A 23,978-nucleotide genomic window follows, 5' to 3' on the forward strand; every position below is an offset into this window, starting at 1 on the left:
CATTGACTGCTTTTACAATAGACTGTTCTGGAGATGAAAGATTATTTAACGATAACAAGTGTGGAACTGCAAAAGAATGTGACAATTCCCAGCATGGTTGCAACTAACTGTCTGGCACCAGTGAAAGACTATATTCATCTTTTGTTTTAAAGTAAAAACAAAAACATTATCAGCTGAAGACTTATGAAAATCATTATCTTTCATTAACAACTAAAGGTGGCAGCACTAGTGGACATGTTTCACATTTGTTTTTTTGGGGTTTTTTTCTGTTTCTGTTATAATGTCCCTGTAACTTACCTAAGTATTGAGTCATTCCATAAATAATGCAGTTTTTTTTTATATATTTCTTTTATTCTTCAAAATTAAGATAAACAAAGTTCTTTTTTAACCTAAAATATACTCTCCTTCATTTTCTACAATGCTCTTCCATCTATCTGGTAGACTTGCAAGGCCCCTCTTCCAAAATTCACTTGTCCGTGATGAAAAATACTTCTCCAGTATTGTTCTTACCTTGTCTAGAGAATTCATATTTTTTTCCGTCCAAATGGTTTTGAAGACTGTGGAATAAATGACAATCACATGGAGCAATGTCCGGCGAATATGGTGGATGGGGCATCATTTTCCATTCAAACTGCTCCAGCCTTCAGAATGTCATCCTCGCTTTATGTTGTCGAGCATTATCCTGGTGGAAAAACACCTTTCATCTTGAAACCAAAGATGGTCGTTTTCCGATGGCATGCAGATGTCGGTGAATAGTTAAATGACCAAATCCAAGCTTCTTTGTTAGTTCCTCAACAGTTACGATGGGATTTTGTTCCACCAGGATTTGCAGGATGTTTTTATTGAGCTCTACAGATCTTCCAGGACAAGGCTCGTCTTCTAGGCTGTAGTTTCTAGCTTGGAATTTCTGGATCCATTGTTGACACTGGCTTACACTTATTTTCCGATCCCCATATACATGCTTAGCAGCATTTTTCTGACTTTATGTTCTGAGTTCAAATGCCACTGAGATCAGTTTTGTCTTTCATTCTTTCAGGGTTGATAAAATAAGCACCACTTGAGCTCTGGGTCAAAGTAATTGATTTTCAGCCTCCTTCGTAATTCCTGTCCTTATACCAAAATTTGAAACCAATCTTAGAAGAGCGAAAGCAAAGTTGACTCCAGTTAGATTTGAACTCATAACATACAAACCAAAACTAAGTACCGCAATCATTTTGTCTGGTGCTCTGACATCTACAAATCTTCCATCTGACGTTGTTTTTATTTTGCCACATATGTTAGTATAGTTCAGCTATTTAATGTTCTAATCATTAGGTATGCTGGTATGCTTTCACCTACATAACTGTCTCATTATAATGCAGATGAAATCCAAGAAAAGATTAATCTGGTGTGCTTCATGTTATCTGTTATGTGTGACAAGTAACTCCGACACATTAGGCATGACTTTTCATTTGATGATCGGAATGAATAATTAATATTTATTGATTTAATTTCTTGTCTTGCCATTGAGATGTTGTAAAGAGTATTCTGTCTAATAAATTCCAGTAATGTTTTGTTGCAACCAAATTAAGAGTTATAGGAGCACAATAGTTTGGTTATTTAGATGTCAGTATTTTGACTGGAAAGATAATGAGATCAAGCCTGATATTTATTTTTTTATATTTTTTTTTGTTTTTATTCTATATCATGTGTTTTTGTAAACATCAGCGTCGATTGGTTATAGGTTTCCAACAGGCCAGTCAATGGTCGGCTGTATTTCTAATGACAACTGTGACAAGAGATTATCCAAGCAATTCAGGCGGATTAAGTACCAAACATATTTTTATTCAAAACTAGTTTGGTTTTTATTTGTCTCCTTGAAAGTGGATTTGGTAGATGAAAACTTAAGAACCCCATCATGTATGTGTGTGTGTGTGTGTGTGTGTGTGTATGTATAATTCCTTGTCTGGTTGTAAACAAGGGCTTGACTAACAGAATCATTTGCTTGCAATCAACCATGGAAATACGTCTAGATGTCTCGACGTGTTGCGTGATCTTAGTAAGCAAAAGGTTCATTCATATAAGGCTGTATGTTTTTAGCTCTCCACATAAACATGTCCCCGCTGCTTGTTGTACAACAGACTGGAAAATTATTAGCTCACTTCAAAACAGCTTATGGTTGGTGACAGGAAAGGCATCCGACCATAGAAAGTTTTGTCCCCTCATCTTCTCTTATGATTCATGCAAGCATGGATAAGGAGACAGTCGTGGCAGATACTGGAGTCACACAAATGGCACCCATGCCAGTGGCACATAAAAGCACCCATTACACTCTCAGAGTGGTTGGTGTTAGGTAAGGCATCCAGCTGTAGAAACCATGTCAAATCAGACTGGAACCCGGTGCAGCCCTCCAGCTGGCCAGCCCTGGTCAAACTGTCCAACCCATGCCAGCATGGACAACGGACACTAAATGATGATGATGATGTATATACCTTTTGTCTCATTAGTAAAAGTTACACACACACACACACACACACATTCTAAGCCCCTTCCTGTACTTCAGGCCATGTGAGAGATCTTCAGTCAAGATTGGTTATCCATTGGATATCAAGTGGTGTGGTGGGGGGGGGGACAAGTACATGTATATAGGACAGGCTTCTTTCAGTTTCCACCTACCAAATCCACTCACAGGGCTTTGATTGGTCCGAGGCTATAGTAGAAGACACTTGCCCAAGGTACCATGCAGTGGGACTGAATCTGGAACCATATAGTTAGGAAGCAAACTTTTTAACCACACAGCCGTGTCTGCACCATTGTCAATGTTGTTTTTTTTATTTTGTTTTTTGCATGTGTGTTTAATGAAGAATGAGTTTTGTTATTATATATTCGTTAACTTCTGTTTCTTTAATCTTTTCTTTAACAGTCCACCTCCAGCAAAGAGGCTAGGTATACAGGTCAGTCGAATCTGTATGTCAGACTATGAAGCATTACATTATGATAAAGATAAATTGCAAAGTGCATGTAAGTATCGATCTCCTTTCATCCATTGACCAACTTTCATTTCAGGGGTTTTCATATGTTTTATATTTTTTGGCAGCAACTTTTTTTTTTTTTAATTGCTTTTATTTTCTCTTTTGACTTTGAAGTAGAAATACAGCATCTCTGGCCATTTGTTTCAGGGGTGAGCAGATAAATACTAAGACTTCTCGGTCACTACAGTAAAACGGACAAAACTAAGTGCTGAGTTATCCTCAGCCTGGTGGCTGACGATGGTTCAAACCCTAGCATCTGAGTGGTTTCTTTAAAAGGAAACCAAAATTCAGATGATGTTAAACCAGTTAAGCAGATAACAAATTAAAGCTGAATCATAAATGTTTTTTTTCTTCTAAAAGTATTTCAGCTACTCTGATTGTTAATTAACCTAGTGTAGAAGTTTGGTGACAGTTTTTTCTCAACTACTACCTTGTCAGCATAATTTCAATTAAACCTGTTCGTACACTGATTCATGATGGAGAATCTAGCCTGTCTAAATCTCTCAAATGATTTGCTTATAATCTGGTTATAATTTTTCAGATTCCCAACCCATCTTTTACCATACTTCTGTTGCTACGTACTATCTTTGTTGTAATTAATTTTGAAGATAACGAAGAATTTACTTGAATATCTATATCATTATTTAACTAGTGTTTGAAATATAAATTAACAAGGAAATTTTAATTGAAGGTTTTAATTAGACCAGTTTAAAAGATAGAATTTGAATCATAGAATTAGGGTCAGTCTCAGGCTGGTTGGTACCAAAAGAGTTAAACAGCAATTTTTTTGTTTCTAAATAACCAATTTTGACCAGTCTGGGTCTATATTTGAAGACATTTACCCAAGGTGTTGCACTGTGCAACTGAGTCCAAAGCCACATGGCTGAGAAGTGAACTTCTCAACTCAGTTGGTAATCTTAACCTACTCCAACTGGTCTGTGGACATTTTTACTGGACTTCACTCTGTCACAAGCATTCGGGTCAGGTTACAATCATCAATTTGAGGATGACTTCCTCACTTCCACTTACCAATTTCATAAACCCCCAAAAAAGGAAATGAATCTTGGGTGCTAGACCCCCACACCCATCAAGCAGTAACAAAAAAAACAGAAAGCTATCAGTTGGGACCAAAAGTCTGCAAATTACTAGTGTAAATGGGAATGTCAAAAATATTTCCATTTAAGATGAGATTAATAGACCAAAATATAATAATCTTATTAGAATCTAGCACTTTATTGCAGCATACTTCATTAAATCTATTAACGATTGGGTTTTAGTAATCTAACGAGAGGTTTTTTTTTTCAGTTTTATTGAGATTTGCTTTTTTGTTTTTAATATATGTGATAAAATTCTCATGTTCCAAACATTAGAGATGAGAACTGTAGCGGCGGTAGTGGTGGTTATGGTAGCAGTAGTAGTGCTAGTATTAGCAGCAGCAGCAGTAGTGGTTGTAATTATGGTAGAAGAACTAATAACACTACTGTTAACATAGATTATTTTTTATTTTTTTATTTTTTATCAAGGTGTTGAGCTGGCAGAATTGTTAGCAAGCCAGGCAGAATGCTTAGCAGCATTTCGTCTGTCCTTACGGTCTGAGTTCAAATTCCACTGAGGTCGACTTTGCCTTTCGTCATTTCAGGATCAATAAAATAAGTACCAGTGATACACTGAGGTCAATGTGATTGACGAGCTCCCTCTTAACATACTTCAGGCCTTGTTCCTATATCACCGTCATCATCATGGCAGCGGATTTGTTGGATTGTTAGGGTGTTGTAGAAAATGCCTTGCAGTGTTTGGTTTGGGTCCTTACATTAAGTGCATAAGCACCTTTCATCCCGTCAGTTGATAAGGTACCAATCAACTATTAGGTTCTCTGTAAACAACTGTATCCCTCTCCTTCAAATTTCTGACAATCGTCGATGTCAGAAATAATTATTGCTATTATTAGACACAGACGTGATATTAAGTTTGCTTGCCATCCACATGGATCTGGGTTCAATCCCACTGTGTCTCACTTTAAGCATCTTCTGTTATAGCCCCAGGCCAATCAAAGCTTTGTGGGTAGATTTGATAAACAGATACTGAAACAAGTGTGTGTGTGTGTGTAGAAGTAAGAAACAAAGTTAGGCAAATCAAGTTCATATATACATTGCATGATAGTTGTTACTGAGTGTCACCATCAAACAAACAGTGTCTTTCGTTTTCAAACTTCTGTGAAAGTGTGCCTGGAAGCAGGTAAGGGTTGGGAAGAGGTAGAGTATCTAGCCGTAAACAGTCTGCCTCAACAAATTATATCCAAGCGTGGAAAAGTGGTCAATAAATGTTGATGGTGATTCTTGTTGTTAGTAGTAGTAGTAATAGTAGTAGTAGTAGTAGTAGTAGTAGTAGTAGTAACAGTAACAGTAGTAGTAGTAGTAGTAGTAGCATGAGGTGGTGGTGGTGGTGGCTGTTGTTGTTTAATAGTAGCGTGATAATGGTTTTGGTTGTAGTGGTACTAGTGTACAAGTTTGATGAAACATGGTGCTAGCAGCTTAAAGATGCTTAAATATTAATGAAAATAAAGTATACAACATCTTGCTTTTCCACAGAAGCTAAGATGATTTATATATCTCCAATATTTTAACATCTGCTGAACGTTATATCATATCTTGACTTTTCCAACACTACAATTACATGATGGATCCCAGTGAAATAGATTAAGAAATGAGAGGAAATATACAAATGTGAAATACTAAAACAGTCTCACCATCCATATTATAATCGGTGCCATTTGTTTGCAATTTTCCATAAAAACATGTTTGGCCATCAAGTTGTTTGTTATTTGAAAGACTAAGGGAAATATTAACTTATTTATAAAGAGTTGAATGCTTGATGATGATGATGATTTTGATGGTGGTGATGAAGATGATGATAATGATGATGATGATGCCACCACCACTGAAGCCACTCCTAACCCTCACCAATGACATCTTGACAAATTGAATCCAATCATGTTTTTTTCATAAATTTGAATAAAAAGATGTAATTCAAATGTGCATTTGTGTGCTTATATATGTGTGTGTGTGTGTGTGTGTGTGAGATACTCATAAAGCATTGTTTCTTTTTTTTGTTTTCTTATTACTAATTTTCAGCAACTGACAAATTTGTGATTTAACTCCTATTAATTAACCTGTTTGCTACTTAAAATATCTAATATTATTTTATAGTGAAAGTCTTAGTAACCAACACATTCATTTTTTCATTATTATTATTATTATTATTATTATTATTATTATTATTTTCTCTTTATTTTTTTCCAACAGCTACAAAATTTGGTAATATAGTGGTGGACAATAATGCTGACTTAGAGCAAGTACGAGTGCACATCAATCAGTTATACATGGTAGGTTATCCTTTGTAAACAACTTGTATTTACTTAAACGGGATAACTTCATCATACACCATAAGCAGAAATAAATATTTCATGATTGAACATTCGTCTAAAGAAGAAAAAATAAATAAATTCTCTTTTACACAAACCCATCACCCACCACCCACCCACCCACACACACACATACACTTCTACTCATCTGAGCCCTTGTGGGGGTTGCCTGGACATTTCATCTCTAATGTTTGTCCCTTCACAACTCCTACTAAATCTGAACAACCCTGTAGCTCTCCTACAAAACTTGCTCTGCCTCCCACCTCATACTTTAATTTGTCATCCCCCTCGAATAAAGTCATCCCAGCCATCCTCAGGGATCATAGTGTTGTGAGCTGACTGGTGACCCCAATTGTGCTGGTGTCATGAAAAAAGAAACTCTCAGTACACTCTGTAAAGGGGTTGGCATTAGGAAGGGCATCCCAGCCATAGAAACTATGCCAAAGTAGATGCTGGACCATGATGCAGTATCCATCAGATTAACCCATCAGATTAACCCATCAGATTCTGTCAACCCATCTAACCCATGCCAGCATGGAGCAGTGATGAATGATCATGGTGATAGTGATGATGTATAATGATGACGATGACGACAACAAATTGTCAGTTCCAAAACATCAGTTTGCTGTTCTACCCTTACCATAAAAAACATGTCCAGACTCATTATTTTCACTTTATAGTTTCTGTCAATACAGATCATCACCATTTTCTTTGTAGTCTACTATTTCATTATGTTTTTTTCTAATGTTTAGTTTTGCTATGTTAAAGACGTAAAGCAAATTGATATTTTGTATTTAAGGAACAAAGACTCCAATAAGAATCAAATTCATCATAAAAAAATCAATACATGAACTGTCTTGCTTTGGGCAAAGTGTCTTTTTCTGTAGCCTCAGGTTGACCAAATGAAATGGCAACGGATAAATTTTAATTTTGTATGTTTTGATGACAAAGTCAAAAGAACGGCAGTTCATCATCATCATCATCATCATTGTTTAACGTCCGTTTTCCATGCTGGCATGGGTTGGACGGTTCAACTGAGGTCTGGGAAGTCAGGAGGCTACACCAGGCTCCAGTTTGATATGGCAGTGTTTCTACAGCTGGATGCCCTTCTTAATTCCAACCACACCAAAAGTGTAGTGGGTGCTTTTTACATGCCACCAGCACAGGGGCCAGAGGGGGCTGGCGATGACCACGATCAGTTGGTACTTTTTACGTACCACCAGCATGGGAGCCAGTCAAGGCGACACTGGCATCAGCCACATTTGGATGGTGCTTTTTACATGCCACCAGCACGGGGATCACAACTACAATTTCCATTTGATTTTGATGATGTATTCTGCAGAGTCTCTAAGACTGGCACCTGCTCTGAATACTTACAACGGATTGGACTCTGTTAGAACAGTCCGGTTTGGATATGTTGGCGACTCAGATTTAGAAGAATCCCCAACTGTAACAAGATATCTGCAATATCTTGTTACACTTAGTTGCCTTATGAGTTCAAGTCCTAACAAAACCAACTTTGTTGTTATCTTTCCAGTGGTAAATTAAAATACCAGCTGCATTTTGGTGTAGATTTAATATTAAAATAAAGCAATAAATGAACAGTTTGAAAGACAGCAATTTACTGGTGTAGATTTAATATGGGCATATGGCGTAGTGGTTAAGAGCACAGGCTACTAACCCCAAGATTCCGAGTTCAATTCCAGGCAGTGACCTGTATAATAATAATACTAATTATAATAATAATAACATCAAAAAATACCTTAGGAATGAGAACCCAGGTTCGAAATTTCCCCAAGTCACCTGATGAAGGCTGGAGGGTGTATGAGGATATATCTGCTGAAATGTGTTAATAACAAACAAGATGAGGAGAAATATCCATCAAATGTAAATAATGCACATAATTCCTCATCTCTTAAATATAGAACTGTAGATCTAATACTCCTCTAGAACTTTCTAGATGTGAATGGAATCATAATAGAAGAGAACTTGTTGACCTGTTCTGAGAGTAAAGGCTCAGTAAATTGCTGTCTTTCAAATTGTTCATTTATTTTTTATTTTACTGCTCTATAAAGTATACAGAAGTTTAAAAAAAAAAAAATAAATAAAAAACATTGATGCAAATGATTTTGTGAGAAAAACCAAAATTAAAATGTTTTGCTGTTTTAGGAAACATTTGGTCCAGTAGTTGATGAAATGTCGTTGAATTGGTGTTTTTTAGACTGTAAGTACTTTTTATAAACTTGTGCATGAGCCTCTTCTATAGATGTGTGTATCTGATACTGGAAAAAAATTTCACAATAATGCTTTCTGCATAAAGAACATATAGTTAAGTGCAGCCTATCATACTAAATATAGTGAGCTAAAAAGAATTTTTAATAAATAAAAATTTCATTCATAATGAAAAGCAAAACATTGGTGTTAAAAATTTCTGCCGAAAAAGACAAGGGAGAGAACTTCATTAACATAAATTTTTATTAATGCTAATGATTTTTCTTCTCGTTATGTGTTTAATTTGAATTGGTTAAAAATTATTTTCAGCTCACTACTTTTAAGTTTAGCCGTACGTCAATGGAAATTTTGACTAGCAGGTAGTAATTGAATAGCATCTTTAGGTAAAGCAACATTTCCATAATTTAGCTTTAATTTCATCTTCTCATTTTGGTGAGTGCTTGAGGCTTTATGCAACCAGAAGTATATTTTTACTGTCGTTCACTTATATTTTTGTAATTATAAATATTAAATACTTCATCTCAAATGCAATTAAATTGTAATTTATGGTCAAAGTTTACCTTCAAGAGAACACCTGTCTCTTAGAACTAAGCATTAATGACCAATATTTAATATGATAATAGCATTTTGATCATAATCAACAAAATTATATTAAATTGTTTTTTATGTTTTGACATCAATATTGTCAGTAACATTTTTATCGATAAAAAAAATCACTCTTAAAAATTGATAGTACGTATATTACTCTATTTAATAATTTAATAAAATAAACCATAGAGATTAGTTAAACAATAGCTAAGTTAGTGTTAATATATTTAATGTAGTGACTATCAAAAATCTAATTAGAAATATTTATGCATGAGGAAAAGACAACTTTTGCTGATGGCTAAATATTATTATAACTTGAGTCTACTTTTGGGTAATATCAGGAAGGAGAAAAAAAAAATATTATTCAACTTTTATCATATTCTTTGATGCTTAAACAACATAACAAAATGAATATATATTTTCACAACTAAAATATATATTACACTGAAATGAAATTAGACCAATTTTCCATTTATATAACTATTTTGTCATTTACCGATTTCATTCTCCTCTCTCTATGATTCTTTCTCTCTCACAGTGTGTGTGTGTGTGTAAGCAGGATTCGTTCATTCATTGCATGCCACATAGCCTAGTATGTGCACACATCCTACATTTCTTATGTATCTTTCTTTTACACTCTCCCCCCTCTATATATATGATATAAAGATGGAGAAATGAACCACTTTTTATATTGGCTGTAACTATGTAAAGAATATTTCCGTAATTGGATATGTATATCCAGTTATTTCATTAGACCCTCTACTTGAGGTTTAGCCCAAGGTCAGCCCTCATAAAACAGACCTGTAATGAAAGATGTTCCCACTATAGCTATTTATATGTGTGTGTGTATAACTATATATCTGACCACATTGTTCAATATGTACAGTTTTTTTTTTTTTTTTAACCCAGTACGATATAATTTGGTCAAGATTTGTCTGCTATTTCTAGCAGATTCAGTGACTGAGTAGAGGTTCCTTTGTTATCTCAAGTAAATATTTTGGGGGAATAATTGGTGAATAACTATGAGGAATAACATAATCAATATATTTCATAACATCCAATAATTGATGAATAACCATAAGGAAGTATATAATATCAATATTTTGTAATATCCAATTATTGGCAAACTGCTATAAGGAAGTGTATATATATATATATATATATATATATATATATATATATATATATATATATATATATATATATATATATATATATCAATATGTATATATATATTTATATATTTATCAATTTATCAATATATATACATCAATATATATATATATCAATATATATATATATATATATATATATATATATATATATATATATATATATATATATGTATGTATGTATGTATGTATATATTACATAACATCCAGTAGTGAATAACTATGTGGAAGTGTGTATCAACATATTTGTTGCATCCAATATTTTTTGTCATTTTATTTATTTTATTTTTTGTTTGTGAAAATATTTGTTTCTTTCAATGTTCAATTTGCCTCTTTTGATTGGCTCATAAGTTTAGATATAATTGAAGTCATCATGAAAAGATAATAGATGATGGGAAATTGACAGAAATAATAGAATGGTGAACCCAATACCTTGTGGTATTCAGTTACGTCTCTTTGCATTCCATCTCCATTACCGCCTTTCATTTTCTTGACTTCGCCATCTCCATCACCCACCCTACCCTCGTCCTGTCTACCTCTGTCTTCAGCAAACCCACAAACTCCCATTCCTACCTTAACTGTTTCTTGCACCCCACCCACACCAAGTGCTCCATCCCCTCTTCCTAGTTTTTCCCTCTCTCATGTCTCTGCTGCATTAACCTCAGCTTTTAGTCACAGGCTCATCACACAACCTGTCTTCCATACCTGTAGCATTGATTATACTCCAGCCCTTGCACCCTGTACCTGGAATCCCACCCATCACATTCCTTTTGTCCTTACCTTCCACCTTGCCCTTATAATGCACTATCCTCCAATCTTCCCTCTCTTCTGCCACCTACAATCTAACCCTGCTGCCTTCCAATTCTTCTCTCTTCCCCTCATTACTTTCTATAAGCATGCTTGCAGCCTTCTCTGTTCAAATTGCTCCAAGATCAGCCTTGGACTTTGTCCTTCTTAACTCAATAATATAAAGTACTGGGTTGATGTAATTTCCCCAAGACACCTGATGAAGGCTGGGGGGTATATTAGCTGAAATGTTGTGTTAACAACAAACAAGATGAGGACAAATATCTGTCTAATGTAAATAATGTAAATAATGTATATAATTCCTCATCTCTTAAATATAGAACTGTATTGTCTGTACATGTTTCAAATTCTCATGTTTATTAAAGTATATGTATTATTGTTATTTCCAAAGTTTGTGTGTTTTTTTTTTCTTGTTTGTTTGATTTTTTCTTTTTTTTTTTGCTCTATTTTTTATAAGGGTGATTAGATGTTCTCTCATGCCATTAATTTTCCTTTTAGCAACAACAGCTGAACGATTCTTTCGAATTGACAAGGCTCAAGAGCATTTACACTATATCACTGATATATCTTCTGAGGATCTGTTCATCCTAGACCATAACTTCATACCGCTGGACAACGTCTCCACACTCTCTAAAATGAGTGATGAAAACCATGCTGTGATAAAGAATGCTGATAAAAATTTACACAACGATGAACAACAACCAGAGCTCACTATTTCCATTCCTGTTTCTGCACCAAAGTCTCTCAGGTAAAACAACTGGAATATCTTCATATTTTATGTACATGTATCATCATTGTCATCCCTATTGTTTTAGCATCCACTTTTCCATTCTTACTTGAATGAGATGGAATTCTTTAAAGCAGATTTTCTGCAACCTAATGCCCTTTCTGTCACCAACCTTTACCTGTTTCTAAGCATTTGTCTCTCTTACTCAATATGACAATATCTGGCCAACGGTGTTCGATTACATTACCCTCTAGCAATGCTTTATGAGTGGAACTTAATAAACAGTTGCAGTAAAGAAACATGTTGAATATGTATGTGTGTATATATATGCATGAGCATGTATGTATGAGTATGTATATATATATATATGTGTGTGTGTATGTAATTAGTGTAGTATTCCATTATTAGTAGGATCAACAGAAAAAGTGCTCCATCCAGTGAGAGATGTACATCATTTAATATACACAGGATTTAAATGTGAGCTACTATTAGTTTCATGTTTCTGAAAGTACATTGGTCAGACAAGCTTGTATAGTGTGCTGTGTATTTTCAAGCTATCATACATGCACACATGAACATTTTTGAATGATACTTCCTTGACAAGTGACTTGATCTGAGATTACATGTTGAAACTGGAAGAATCATTGAAGCCAATTTCCACAATGTAATGAAATATATACACACATGCACACACACGCACATGTGTGTGTGTGTGTGTGTGTGTGTGTGTGTAAATCTTTTCCTGTAGATAGCTGGCAATATTGTAAACATTGGCAAGATAATTGGTAAATCAGTGCTTCTGAGCCAAAACTACCTTGTGTTAATAGTTCTGACCGAATTTCACCGATTCTCTTTTGTCACTGTCTCCATAGAAAATGCAGTGGAGCATTTATTTTACAACAGGCTTTACTGATTCTCATAATCTTTGTAACTCTAATTCAAATATTGCAGTTATTTTAAATTCTCATTTTGTTACAAAAAGAAATTTGAAAAGAAAAAAAAACCCATAAAAACTGGAAATAGTTTTTTTTATTTCTTTTTCATGGAATGATTTGACATTGAAGCATAAAAAAGCTGTTTTATCTTAGTTATGACTACTCATAGAATACTATGAGATGATTATTTTACTAATTGAGTTTTTTTTTTTTAAATTTTATAAATTACATTTCTACATGACTGCCTTGTATTTTTAATTTTATAAATATTTTTATTAGTAAAACCAAGTTTTCTGGGTTTTTTATTGCTTTTCTTTCTTTTTGAATTAATCCTATTTTATAAAAAGAATGAATATCAGAAAAATCTTTGTATCACTTACTTCTCTTGTCTTGGACAAAAACCAGATTATATGGAATATTTCGACATCAATATCATTAGCCTTTTCATTACCAGATTTTTCTAATGAATTACACAATTCCTTTGTTTCAATTTATTTTGAAAATAATCAAAAATTCTGGAGAGATTTAATGAAATAACAATATTTTGGTTTTTGTTATGAAAGCAGTGGTTTGAACTTGATTTTTTAAAATTTAAATGTGAGTACCTTAGAACAAGAGATTATGTATCATGGGATCAGATGCAGGCCGAGGCTGAGTGTTAACAAAAGGATTAAGAGGTCACACACACACACATATAAATAACGGGTTTCTTTCAGTTTCCATCTGACAAATCTACTCACAAGAATTTGATCGGTCCAAGGCTATAATGGAAGACACTTGCCCAAAGTGCTACACAGTAGGACTGAAGCTGGAACCATGTGGTTGGAAAGCAAACCACACAGCTACGCCTGTGCCTATAGAGAAGAAGGATTGGCTGGTTGGTTTTTGATTGTGGTTCGGCTGCTTAATCAGGGCTGACTTTGCGCTAAAACAGCAAGAACAAAGAGGATCAAATGCTAAAAACTGTGATATATATTTGTCTTATAAGTGTGAAAACAACAAAGCATAATTTAAATTGGCAGCTATTGTTAAGCTATGGCATTGCATGTAGAATTCCATATATATGTATATATATGTATATAGCAATGAATATGGAAATATTTCATGAGTCAAATAGTGTGATTATGTAATTTTTCAATATAAATTCCTCTCTTGTCAAGTTTCAAAGAATTATCTGCCATTATTCATTAAGATGATGGGATTAATTAATTAATGTTTGGTATAATTTCTTTCAAATATTAAATTTCTATACGCGATCAAGTATATGTTTATATAATATTATAAAATGATAATTAAATAATTAATAAAGGTAGTCAGCATCAATTTAAAGCCTTTTATGACTTCCTGTACCTTAGAAATTACAGTTATAATTTCCTTCTGATGGCAGCAAAGTTTAAGTTAGACAAATTACAAGGTCAAAAAGAAGGATGTACATGTTAATCTTCAAATTGTTTTTAACCGTTTTTCAAGAAATTCATTAAAAACTCTTATTAAATCTGTAACAGTGATTGCATGATAACATAAACTACCTTTTTATTATTATTGTTATTATTAAAGAAATATGTATCTAGTGTTTATCCAACTTGATTTCTAGCTATAGTCAATCAATAATGATTAAGTGTGAGGTATATCTCTAGCTATCTCTGAATTGACTGTAATATATATATTTACGTAGGGGTGGGGTGTATAGAAACGTATTTATGTGTATATATATATATATATATATATATGCATACACACATGCATATACATATATTTACATACATTATATATATAAATATATACACACATACATAGATGTGTGTGTGTTTATATATATATGTGTGTGTGTGTATTCACACACACATATATAAATGTATGTATATGTGAGTGTGTGTGTATATATAATGTACATCAAAGAACAACAATAGGAAATAAAGATTTTTAAAAACTTATCAGATAATAGTTGGGTAATGATTTCTTTCTTTCTTTAATTATTTCTTTACTCTCTAATTAGTTACAAGTGGTTTCTTATCAATGAAAAGGACACTAAAGAAAATTAATCTGCATGAGACACAACTTCACATGATAGTAACAAAAAAAAAAACATTTTTTTTTTAAAAACCACTGCAAGAAATCCTAAATTGTGTCAACCAATCAAAGATGCATTCACTGTGTTTGGACAAAGCTTCTCAGATTTTAATTCTTGATTAATAGAGTTTTTTCTTTTTTAATCTTCGTTATTAGTAATCCTTGTTTTTCTTTAATAGCTAATTTCCATTGTTAAATTATCATGGGAAAAAATAATAATGCAAAAATAATTCCATAGACTTTATCTGAAGGTGCATTTCTCTTGAAATTGTTTTTTTCTTTTTTTTTTCTTACTGGTAGATAGTAATGCATCTCTAAAATTTGGTTCTTTCTTCAATCTTTTGGTAAAAACAGTTTGATCCAAGGTTATTGCTGGCATTGTGCCAAAATTAGAAAGAAATTATTATCATTGCAAAATATGTAGTGGCAAGTTAGCAGGATCGTTAGGGACAAAATTTAGCAGCATCTCTTCTGGTTCTTTACGTTCCAAGTTCAAATCCCACCAATTTCAACTTTGTTATCCTTTCAGGGTCCATTAAAATAAGTATCAGTCAAATACTGGGGTCAGTGTAATCAACTTGCCCCCCTCCCTTCAAAATTGCTGCCATTGTGCCAAAATTAAAAACACCATTATTGTAAAATGTCTGTCTAATATTCATGTAGTTCTTTTATTTAGAATTTCTCTCATATTTATTTTTTATTCACTGAGTAAAAATAAGATCCTCTGATGTTTCATTGTAAAAAGTATGCAGCAATGAATTTAACTGACAAACAAGATTAGTTCATCTGACAAAGAAAAAAAAAACAGAAGTAATTGTAACAATATTGTTACTTAGAAGAAATATAAAACTTCTGTATGTTAATCAAATTCCATGATAGAATAAGTCCTGATTTATGTAGTTATTTTGAAGAAAACTTGCAGCTTGTTTATTTAGCCAAAGCAGTGTTTTAAAACTAATGCTTAAAATACCCATTATGTTTGTAAGTGTACATTTTCACACATATATATCTATATACTAAAATGCAACTCATTTTAACCTCTTTATAGTTGTCAGCCTGAATTCCCTGGTGACAAATTTCCATTGTCTACTGTCGAACCACACTGCCTTAACTCTTTAGACCGAAGTAAGTCATTTTATAATCATTATTTACTACTTCTTCTGCACTTAATGGATATTTGAACAAGACTGAATCATCATCATCATCGTTTAACGTCCGTTTTCCATGCTGGTATGGGTTGGATGGTTTGACTGAGGACTGGCAAGCCAGGAGGCTGTACCAGGCTCCAATCTCATCTGGCAAGGTTTCTACAGCTGGATGCCCTTCCTAACACCAACCGCATAATGGGTGCTTTTTACGTGCCACTGGCACGAGGGCCAGTCAGGCAGTACTGGCATCGACCACACTTGAATGGTGCTTTTTGCATGCTACCTGCACAGGAGCCAGTCAGGTGGTACTGTCACCGACCACACTCAAATGGTGCTTTTTACATGCCACCAGCATCATCATCATCATCATCATCTGGCTTCCAGTTTAATGAGTAAAATCACTGCAAGAGCATATCTCCTCCCTTTTGCTTCATAACCAGCAAGAGGATCTTTCTGCTGCCTCTCCCATCCTGCACACAACTATATTTCATTATTTTCCTCTTATTTCAATAGTTGTAAACATTTTCCATTTTGTGTGGGTGCGCGTGTGAAGAATTGGTTTCCTGAAATAACTACAACTCCATCTGTACTGCAATTTATGTGAAAATTCTTACCATTCAACTATTCTCTTATGTTTCTTTTTAGTGGTCATTGATGCCTCTAAACATGGAGATTTACAAAAGGTTAGTAAAATATAAAAATATACCTAAAATTGTAACATTTTTACATTTGTTTTCCTTTTGTTTCATTGTATTATTAAACTGTGTTGTATTGTAAAACTCTTTTTTTTTTCTCTTTTTGTGCAATGTATGCTGTGTTCTCTTGCAATCTCTCTCCCCAAGAGAGAGAGAGAGAGAGCTTACTTTACTTGTCTACCTCTCTAATATATCTACTTATCTATGTATCTATTTGGTCCATTTATCTACATATTTTCATTTATAGTGACTTTAAAGTTTCAACCACCAATGGTTTAGCTAACCAAAACTCTGAAGTCACTATCAACAACATTCTTCTTTAAGAATAATAAATTTGCACTCTACATAAGACAAGAGTAGCCCATCAGATTAATGTAAAATTATTTTTATCATAACTGAACGTAGAAACAAACATTAACATATTTTTCATTTATCTATCTTTACACACACACACACACACACACACTCTCTCTCTCTCTCTCTCATTAATGTAATTATATATATATATATATATATATATATATATATATGTTTGTATTTGTCCTTCAAATAAACACCTTCCTTTGAACTATGTAGTTCTATCTATTTAAAAAAAGCTGTAACATCTATCAAGCTGCTTGTCTCTCTCTATATTTCACTCAATGACAGTCACAAGACTTGCCTTAAGTAACATGTAAGATAATTTACATGCCCTAATGTATTTGGGAGATGATTACTATAACTGATGCAATTATTTTAACATTTATTTTTTCTTGTGGTGACAAACAATGTCAAACAACATTTTTTCTTTCAAATTCTTCATTAAATGGTACATGTTCGTAAATAGTAATTCATCCCACAGTACTTTGTCTCTTGTGGATCTCAGTGCTCTTATCCACAAGGCCAAGGTTCTTAACAGTGTACAGATATGTTGCTGCTGCTGTTATTTATTCCCCAGGCCTAACTGTTGTGTTTGGTATTTTGATTATGTATTTGCCTGAGTTTTTTTAATCTCTTCCAAGGCACCTTTTAACACAGTAATTATTTCCATTTCCAATCCATGGAGGACTCTATCATACATGTATTCATGTATGTTATTTATATAATTTTTTTTTATCTCATTCTTCTGTTTTCTTCTTTCTCATCCCATTTTATGTAAATGTCCACACTATTTTTTAAGATCTTCTCTATCTCTCATTCATCCCACACCCCTGTGGCAAATAAAAGAAACTGTAATTATTTTAATTAAGGCATCAAGCTGGCAGAATCATTAGCATGCTGGGCAAAATGCTTAGCAGCATTTCTTTTTATTCTTTACATTCCGGGTTCAAATACCACCAGGGTTGGCTTTGCTTGTCATCCTTTAAGGGTTGATAAAAATAAGTACCAGTTGTAAACTAGGGTCTGTGGTATCAACAAACAACCTCCTTCTAAAATTGCTGATCTTGTGCCAAAATTTGATGCCATTATTATTAGAACTGTTGTTATGTCTGTGTCAGGAAAAAATGCAGACATTTTTTTATTAAGTCTAGAGAATGGTTTATATGTTCAAAAGAACTAGTGAAACCATTAATGAATTTCTTACCTTAGAGACCACATACTTCGTCTTTCACATAACGACATTACTATTAATTTGTAATTCTGACAGTAAACGTCAGCCACTGAAAATGGTTGGTGACAATGATGTATAAGCGTAGTCACTTGGACACTTGAAAATGACAGCTTTTTTTCTTTTATGTAGAACATTTTAACACATTTTACTGGTCCACTGAATGGTTAATTGATAATTAGATAATTAGATAAAATTGATTTTAAAAAATGATGGTGCTGGCTTGGCTGTGTAGTTAAGTTGCTTGCTTCCCAACCGTATGGTTTGGGGTTCATTCCCAGTGTATGGCACCTTAAGCAAGAGTCTTCTACTGACAAAAACTTTGTGAATGGATTTGGTCGATGGAAATTGAAAGATGTCCTTTGTTTATTTTTTAGTGTATACGCTTGCCTTGACATCATGTGTTGTTTGTAAATATGCTTCATCATGCAAGTGATGTTGTTTGTTTCTTGTCTTCTTAATTGGAAACAGGTAAGGGTTAATGACAAAGAGAGCATCCAGCCTAAATATTCTATCGGTTTAATGATGAGACTAGCCAGATCCAGTTTTTCACACCTACTATACAATGCCATTCTTAAAATAAACAACCACATATCAAAATGTTGAAGCTACAAGATGATGCATGATTATTTAAAAACAATGTGTACTAATAAGCGTTAAATTTGACAGAATCATCTAAAAGCTAAAGGGTTAATGAATTTCATCTAACCCATGTAATCATGGAAAAGTAGATGTTAAAAATGATGATGATATCAATAGAAACATAGAAGTACTGCATGCCATTAGGTTAAATTGAGATGTAAAAAGAAATACATATAAGTTTACCTTACATACCATATATTGTAAAGACATTGTTCTTACAATTACAAAAATATTATAATAACACTGAAAGACGATATGCATTTATCAATTATTGCAGTTCCTTTATCATAACATTCAGACTAAAACAAATTCCATTATTTACTCTTTACAAATATTTTCCTTGTTTTCCATCATTATTCATCAGTATATTAAAATTGTTCTTATTCCTCTTCATGCTTAAAGCAACAGAATACTAATTCCTCTTAAACTAATCTACACTTTTTAATTCTTTCCTCTCATTTTTCCCGTTTCCCACTCTGAGCAGTGTGATGCACACCTCATCCTTCTACTCACTTTCATTTTATTTTCTATATTGCACATTCTCCATTTATTATTTAACAGCTTCCTACATCCACACAGTCATTTGCTTGATAGCAAATACACATTACTAATTATTATTTTAAGATTATTATTGTTTCATTGTTGTTGTTATTGTTGCTATGACAGGAAAAACTATTAAGTCCTTTGATAATTTATTTAAACAAACTTTCAAGTACAAATTAAAAACACTGATTGAACTGAAAGAGCAGTTTGATGCAAGGCTAGAACGTTGTCTGGCTTTTGACAACATAATGTTCAAAAATAATTTTTGCAATGATTATCATGACACCTTTGGCAAAGAACATAACTTGTCTTTGCTTCAATGAACTGAGCTAAAATATAGGCATTTACATTCTTAATTTGCAATTATAAACTGCACCCATCTTCAAAAAAGCAAAAACTACACTTCCAAAATTCTGTGTGAAATACTGCAAAGAATCCTATAGGAAATTTTTAAAATTGATATTTTTTTTTTAATCCAATATTTTTTCTTGTTTTTTTTTTATATATTTTAATGGTTTTTGCCAAAAAAAAGGATTGGCAACCCTTATGACCTTTTTTTCCAAGAACTCTAAGACTGGTGAAGGAAAGGGAAGAAGCTACTACCATTTATGGGTTGCTGTAGTAGGAAACAGAATCAACATAATGATAGAGTGCAATCTTACATAAATAGCATACTACAAAGAAAATCGTCAGTTAACTAGCACTATCCATGCAATTAGGAATTAAAACCGTTCTGAAGGTGCTGAAGATCTAAAAATAACAAGCGAGAGAGATAACACCATTTAGATCAATTATGGATGTGTGATAAGGAACTTGCTTCCCAAGCACATGCTTTCAGGTTCAGTGCCACTGTGTGGCACCTTGGGCAAGAGGTCTTCTATTATAGCCCTAGGCTGACCAAAGTGCTGTGAGTAGGTTTGGTAGACAGAACTGTGTGGAAGCCCATGGTATTTAAAACTAAAGTGTTCACACTTACAGGACACAAATTAGTAACCGTAGTAACTACTGTAATTGTTGAGTATATAAATGGATTAGCTGCTTGTTTCTCTGGGATTGGTCAAAATGATGGAGAATCCAATAAGATTCAAAAATCAATTAAGGTTTATTCATTTTTGTTCAATCTACAGAGAAACAGCTTAATTTACCCTATCTATATAGGTTCTATATAGATTACCTGTCTTTATGTTTGTTCCCCACCACCACTTGACAACTAGTGTTGGTTTGTTTACGCTCCCCTAACTTAGTGGTTCAACAAAAGAGTGCAATAGAATAAGTGTCTGGTTTTAAAATAAGTACTGGGGTTGATTTTCTCAACTAAACCATTTAAGGTGGTGGCCCAGCAAGGCTGCTGTCCAATGATTGAAACAAGTAAAAGATAAAAAAATATAGAAAATGCTGTTTGGGATACAACGGGTCTATTGGAATAAAACAGCTCTTTAATGATGGCTGTTGAAAGCAACTGCTTGTTTCGGTTTTATTTGAATTCCTCAACATATTTAATTTGTCATCTCAGACAGAAGATCCAGATTCTTGTAATAGAGTGGAATCTGTTAAATAATACACCTTCGTCAGATAATTAATTAGGTCTATCACCCGATTATTCCGGCTCATCACCAATTCTTTTCCCCCTTTTTTCTTTTTTCTTTTTACAAAAAGATAATTTAAAGTTTATCTTTCTTTCAGTTGCATGTCCTTCACCAAGATGGTGCCAACTTTTTAACTCAGGATGAATATGGAATGACTGCTCTCCACCATGCTGCTAGTAATGGCCAAAAAGATATTGTGAAGTACCTCATAGAAAATGGTGAGTAACTGTTGTTTACCACAATTTATATCATACATACTTCCGTCCTTGGTTGTCGCTGTATTTTTTGGTATACAAGCTGATGTATAGGGCAGCGAGCTGGCAGAATCATTAGCACGCCGGGTGAAATGCCTAGTGTTATTTCGTCTGCCATTACGTTCTGAGTTCAAATTCCGCTGAGGTCAACTTTGCCTTTCATCCTTTCAGGGTTGATTAAATAAGTACCAGTTATGCACATGGGTCGATGTAATCGACTTAATCTCTTTGTCTTTCCTTATTTGTTCTTTCTATGTTTAGCCCCTTTTGGCCAATAAAGAAATATATACAAGTTGATGTAATTTATAGTGTAGACTTCTTGTGTAAATATCCAGACATTGTCACTATGTTTCCAAATCCTGCTGCATTCCACATGGAATTTTTGGTCCTCTAAAGTCAACTTGATGTATAAGTTGACTAAGCTATTTGGCTATAAATTGTGGGCTGGAAAATTCAATTTGTATGCCAGAAAGTATGGTATACATATATATATATATGTGTGTGTGTAGATCGTTGACCAAACACCATTCAATTTTTTTTCTCCAACTTTTTTTTTCTCCTGTGTTTTTCTCCGTGTTTTTCTCCTTGTTTTCTCCGTATTCTTTCTGCTGAAGAGCGTAGCTCGAAACGTTAAAGACTTTCTGTATTCCCGAGCGTCAAACTAATACATCCTTTTGTTGTTTACACCACCTGTCCTCGTCTGTTGTTTTTTGTTTTCGTACATTCTCCCTCCTATATATATATATATATATATATATACATGATACATACACACATACTCATACACAAATATGCACATGTATACATGCACACATATGCCTACATTCTCACACACATTTTGTAAAAGCAAAACCATTTCTACCCAGTTAAATGTAATTGGAATATCTTTACGAAACCTTAATTCTATCTTTATTATATTTTTGTTTTAATTATATTTCAGCCCCACCTGTGATACTAGATGTAGTAGATAATGAAAGGTAGGTATATTTATAGTCATATCAGTATTTATTAAAACTATTAATTAGAATGGCTTTACAATATATTGAGGGCAGCGAGCTGGCAGTACCATTAGCACACCGGGTGAAATGCTTAGTGGTATTTCATCTGCTGTTACGTTCTGAGTTCAAATTTCGCCGAGGTCAACTTGGCCTTTCATCCTTTTGGGGTCGATTAAATAAGTACCAATTACGCCCTGGGATCGATGTAATCGACTTAATCCCTTTGCCTGTCCTTGTTTGTCCCCTCTATGTTTAGCCCCTTGTGGGCAATAAAGAAATAAATATATTGTATGTCATTTTGTCTTTTCTTTTCTTTTGTATGCCTTATTTTATTACCTTTATGTGGTTGATTTGACCTCCTGGACATGGCAGCCAAATCTCTCTCAAATAATACCTTACTATCTTAAAGAAAAGTTAGGACATGTTCGACTGTATAGTTCTTGACATAGAAAAAGACAGGATGGTCATGGCTGGAATGCTTCACCAAATGCAAACAAGTACACCAACCTACTATTCTTCAAAATATACTTCAAAATATACTTCAAAATCCTTTACTTAGAATTAACTTCCTAAATGTATACATATATATATATATATGGTAACACAAAGTTACAAGCAAAAATTATTTTAAAAGGTTTGTACTCATTAAAATCTGATATACCACAATGCTGCTAATCAGTATATCACATTTCCTGTAACCATGAAAATAATTAAAGGTGTAATTAAAATGCTTTTTATACTGTATAGAAGATATCTTTTTTTTTGTTCTTTTTTTGATGTATTTGTTTATTTTTATAATTCCCAGAGGTCAAACTGCTTTGCATAGAGCTGCCCGCTGCCAGAACCGGGCAATCTGCCAACTGTTAGTTGAAGCAGGAGCCTCACTAACTAAGACAGATTTTCAGGTAAATCAACATTTCTGCATTTCTCCTGCAATTTTTGTAAGTATTTGATAATTATCTTTGCTATCATTATTTCACTACATATCTACCTTTATGCATGTATTGTAATGTAACCTGTATGTTCTTTCTCTCTCTCTCACCAATATAACTAATATAAATTTATTTGTTTAACAGGGACAAAGCCCAAGGCAGCAAGCTCTGCTGGCTGATGACATAGAGCTGGCAAATTATTTAAAAAGTAAGTATTTCATTTCCATAATTCAAAATATCAATTTAATTCTTTCATATTACTCTGTGTGTATGTATATATATGGGAGAATTTACGAAAAAAACAACAGATGAAGACAGGTGGTATAAACAACAAATGGATTTGCAGATGTGGAAGAGGTGAATAAAGCAATGACAGAGGCATTAAAGCCATCACTCTGCAAGAGTTCAAGAGTTCTGGGACTGCTTCAAACAGTGGGAAATGCATTTGGACAGATGCATTGCTTCAAATGGAGAATATGTTGAAGGTGATAAAAGTGTAAACATGTAAAACTGAGTAAAATAACTTTGCAAAATTCTAGTTTCTTATGGGTACCCTCTCATATACAACAGGCTTCTTTCAGTTTCCATCTACCAAATCCACTCACTCCAGCCTTAGGCTATAGCAGAAG

At 33.6% G+C, this 23,978-nt stretch overlaps 1 protein-coding gene across 2 annotated transcripts in view; it reads left to right on the forward strand.

The window, feature by feature from the left end:
- LOC106878091 (diacylglycerol kinase zeta-like) overlaps nt 1-23,978 on the forward strand; it is a 351,530-nt gene that overhangs the window by 325,703 nt on the left and 1,849 nt on the right. For both annotated transcript variants that reach the window (XM_089366299.1, XM_089366298.1), the window contains 10 exons: nt 2,903-3,000; nt 6,314-6,393; nt 8,602-8,656; nt 11,730-11,979; nt 16,012-16,088; nt 16,757-16,794; nt 21,263-21,383; nt 22,360-22,396; nt 23,223-23,322; nt 23,494-23,557. In XM_089366299.1, coding sequence (XP_089222425.1) covers nt 2,903-3,000; nt 6,314-6,393; nt 8,602-8,656; nt 11,730-11,979; nt 16,012-16,088; nt 16,757-16,794; nt 21,263-21,383; nt 22,360-22,396; nt 23,223-23,322; nt 23,494-23,557 — 920 coding nt within the window. The remainder of the gene's footprint in view (nt 1-2,902; nt 3,001-6,313; nt 6,394-8,601; nt 8,657-11,729; nt 11,980-16,011; nt 16,089-16,756; nt 16,795-21,262; nt 21,384-22,359; nt 22,397-23,222; nt 23,323-23,493; nt 23,558-23,978) is intronic.

This window comes from Octopus bimaculoides, chromosome 18 (genome assembly GCF_046866305.1).
Source record: "Octopus bimaculoides isolate indiv1 chromosome 18, ASM4686630v1, whole genome shotgun sequence".
In the NCBI taxonomy this organism is placed as follows: domain Eukaryota; kingdom Metazoa; phylum Mollusca; class Cephalopoda; order Octopoda; family Octopodidae; genus Octopus; species Octopus bimaculoides.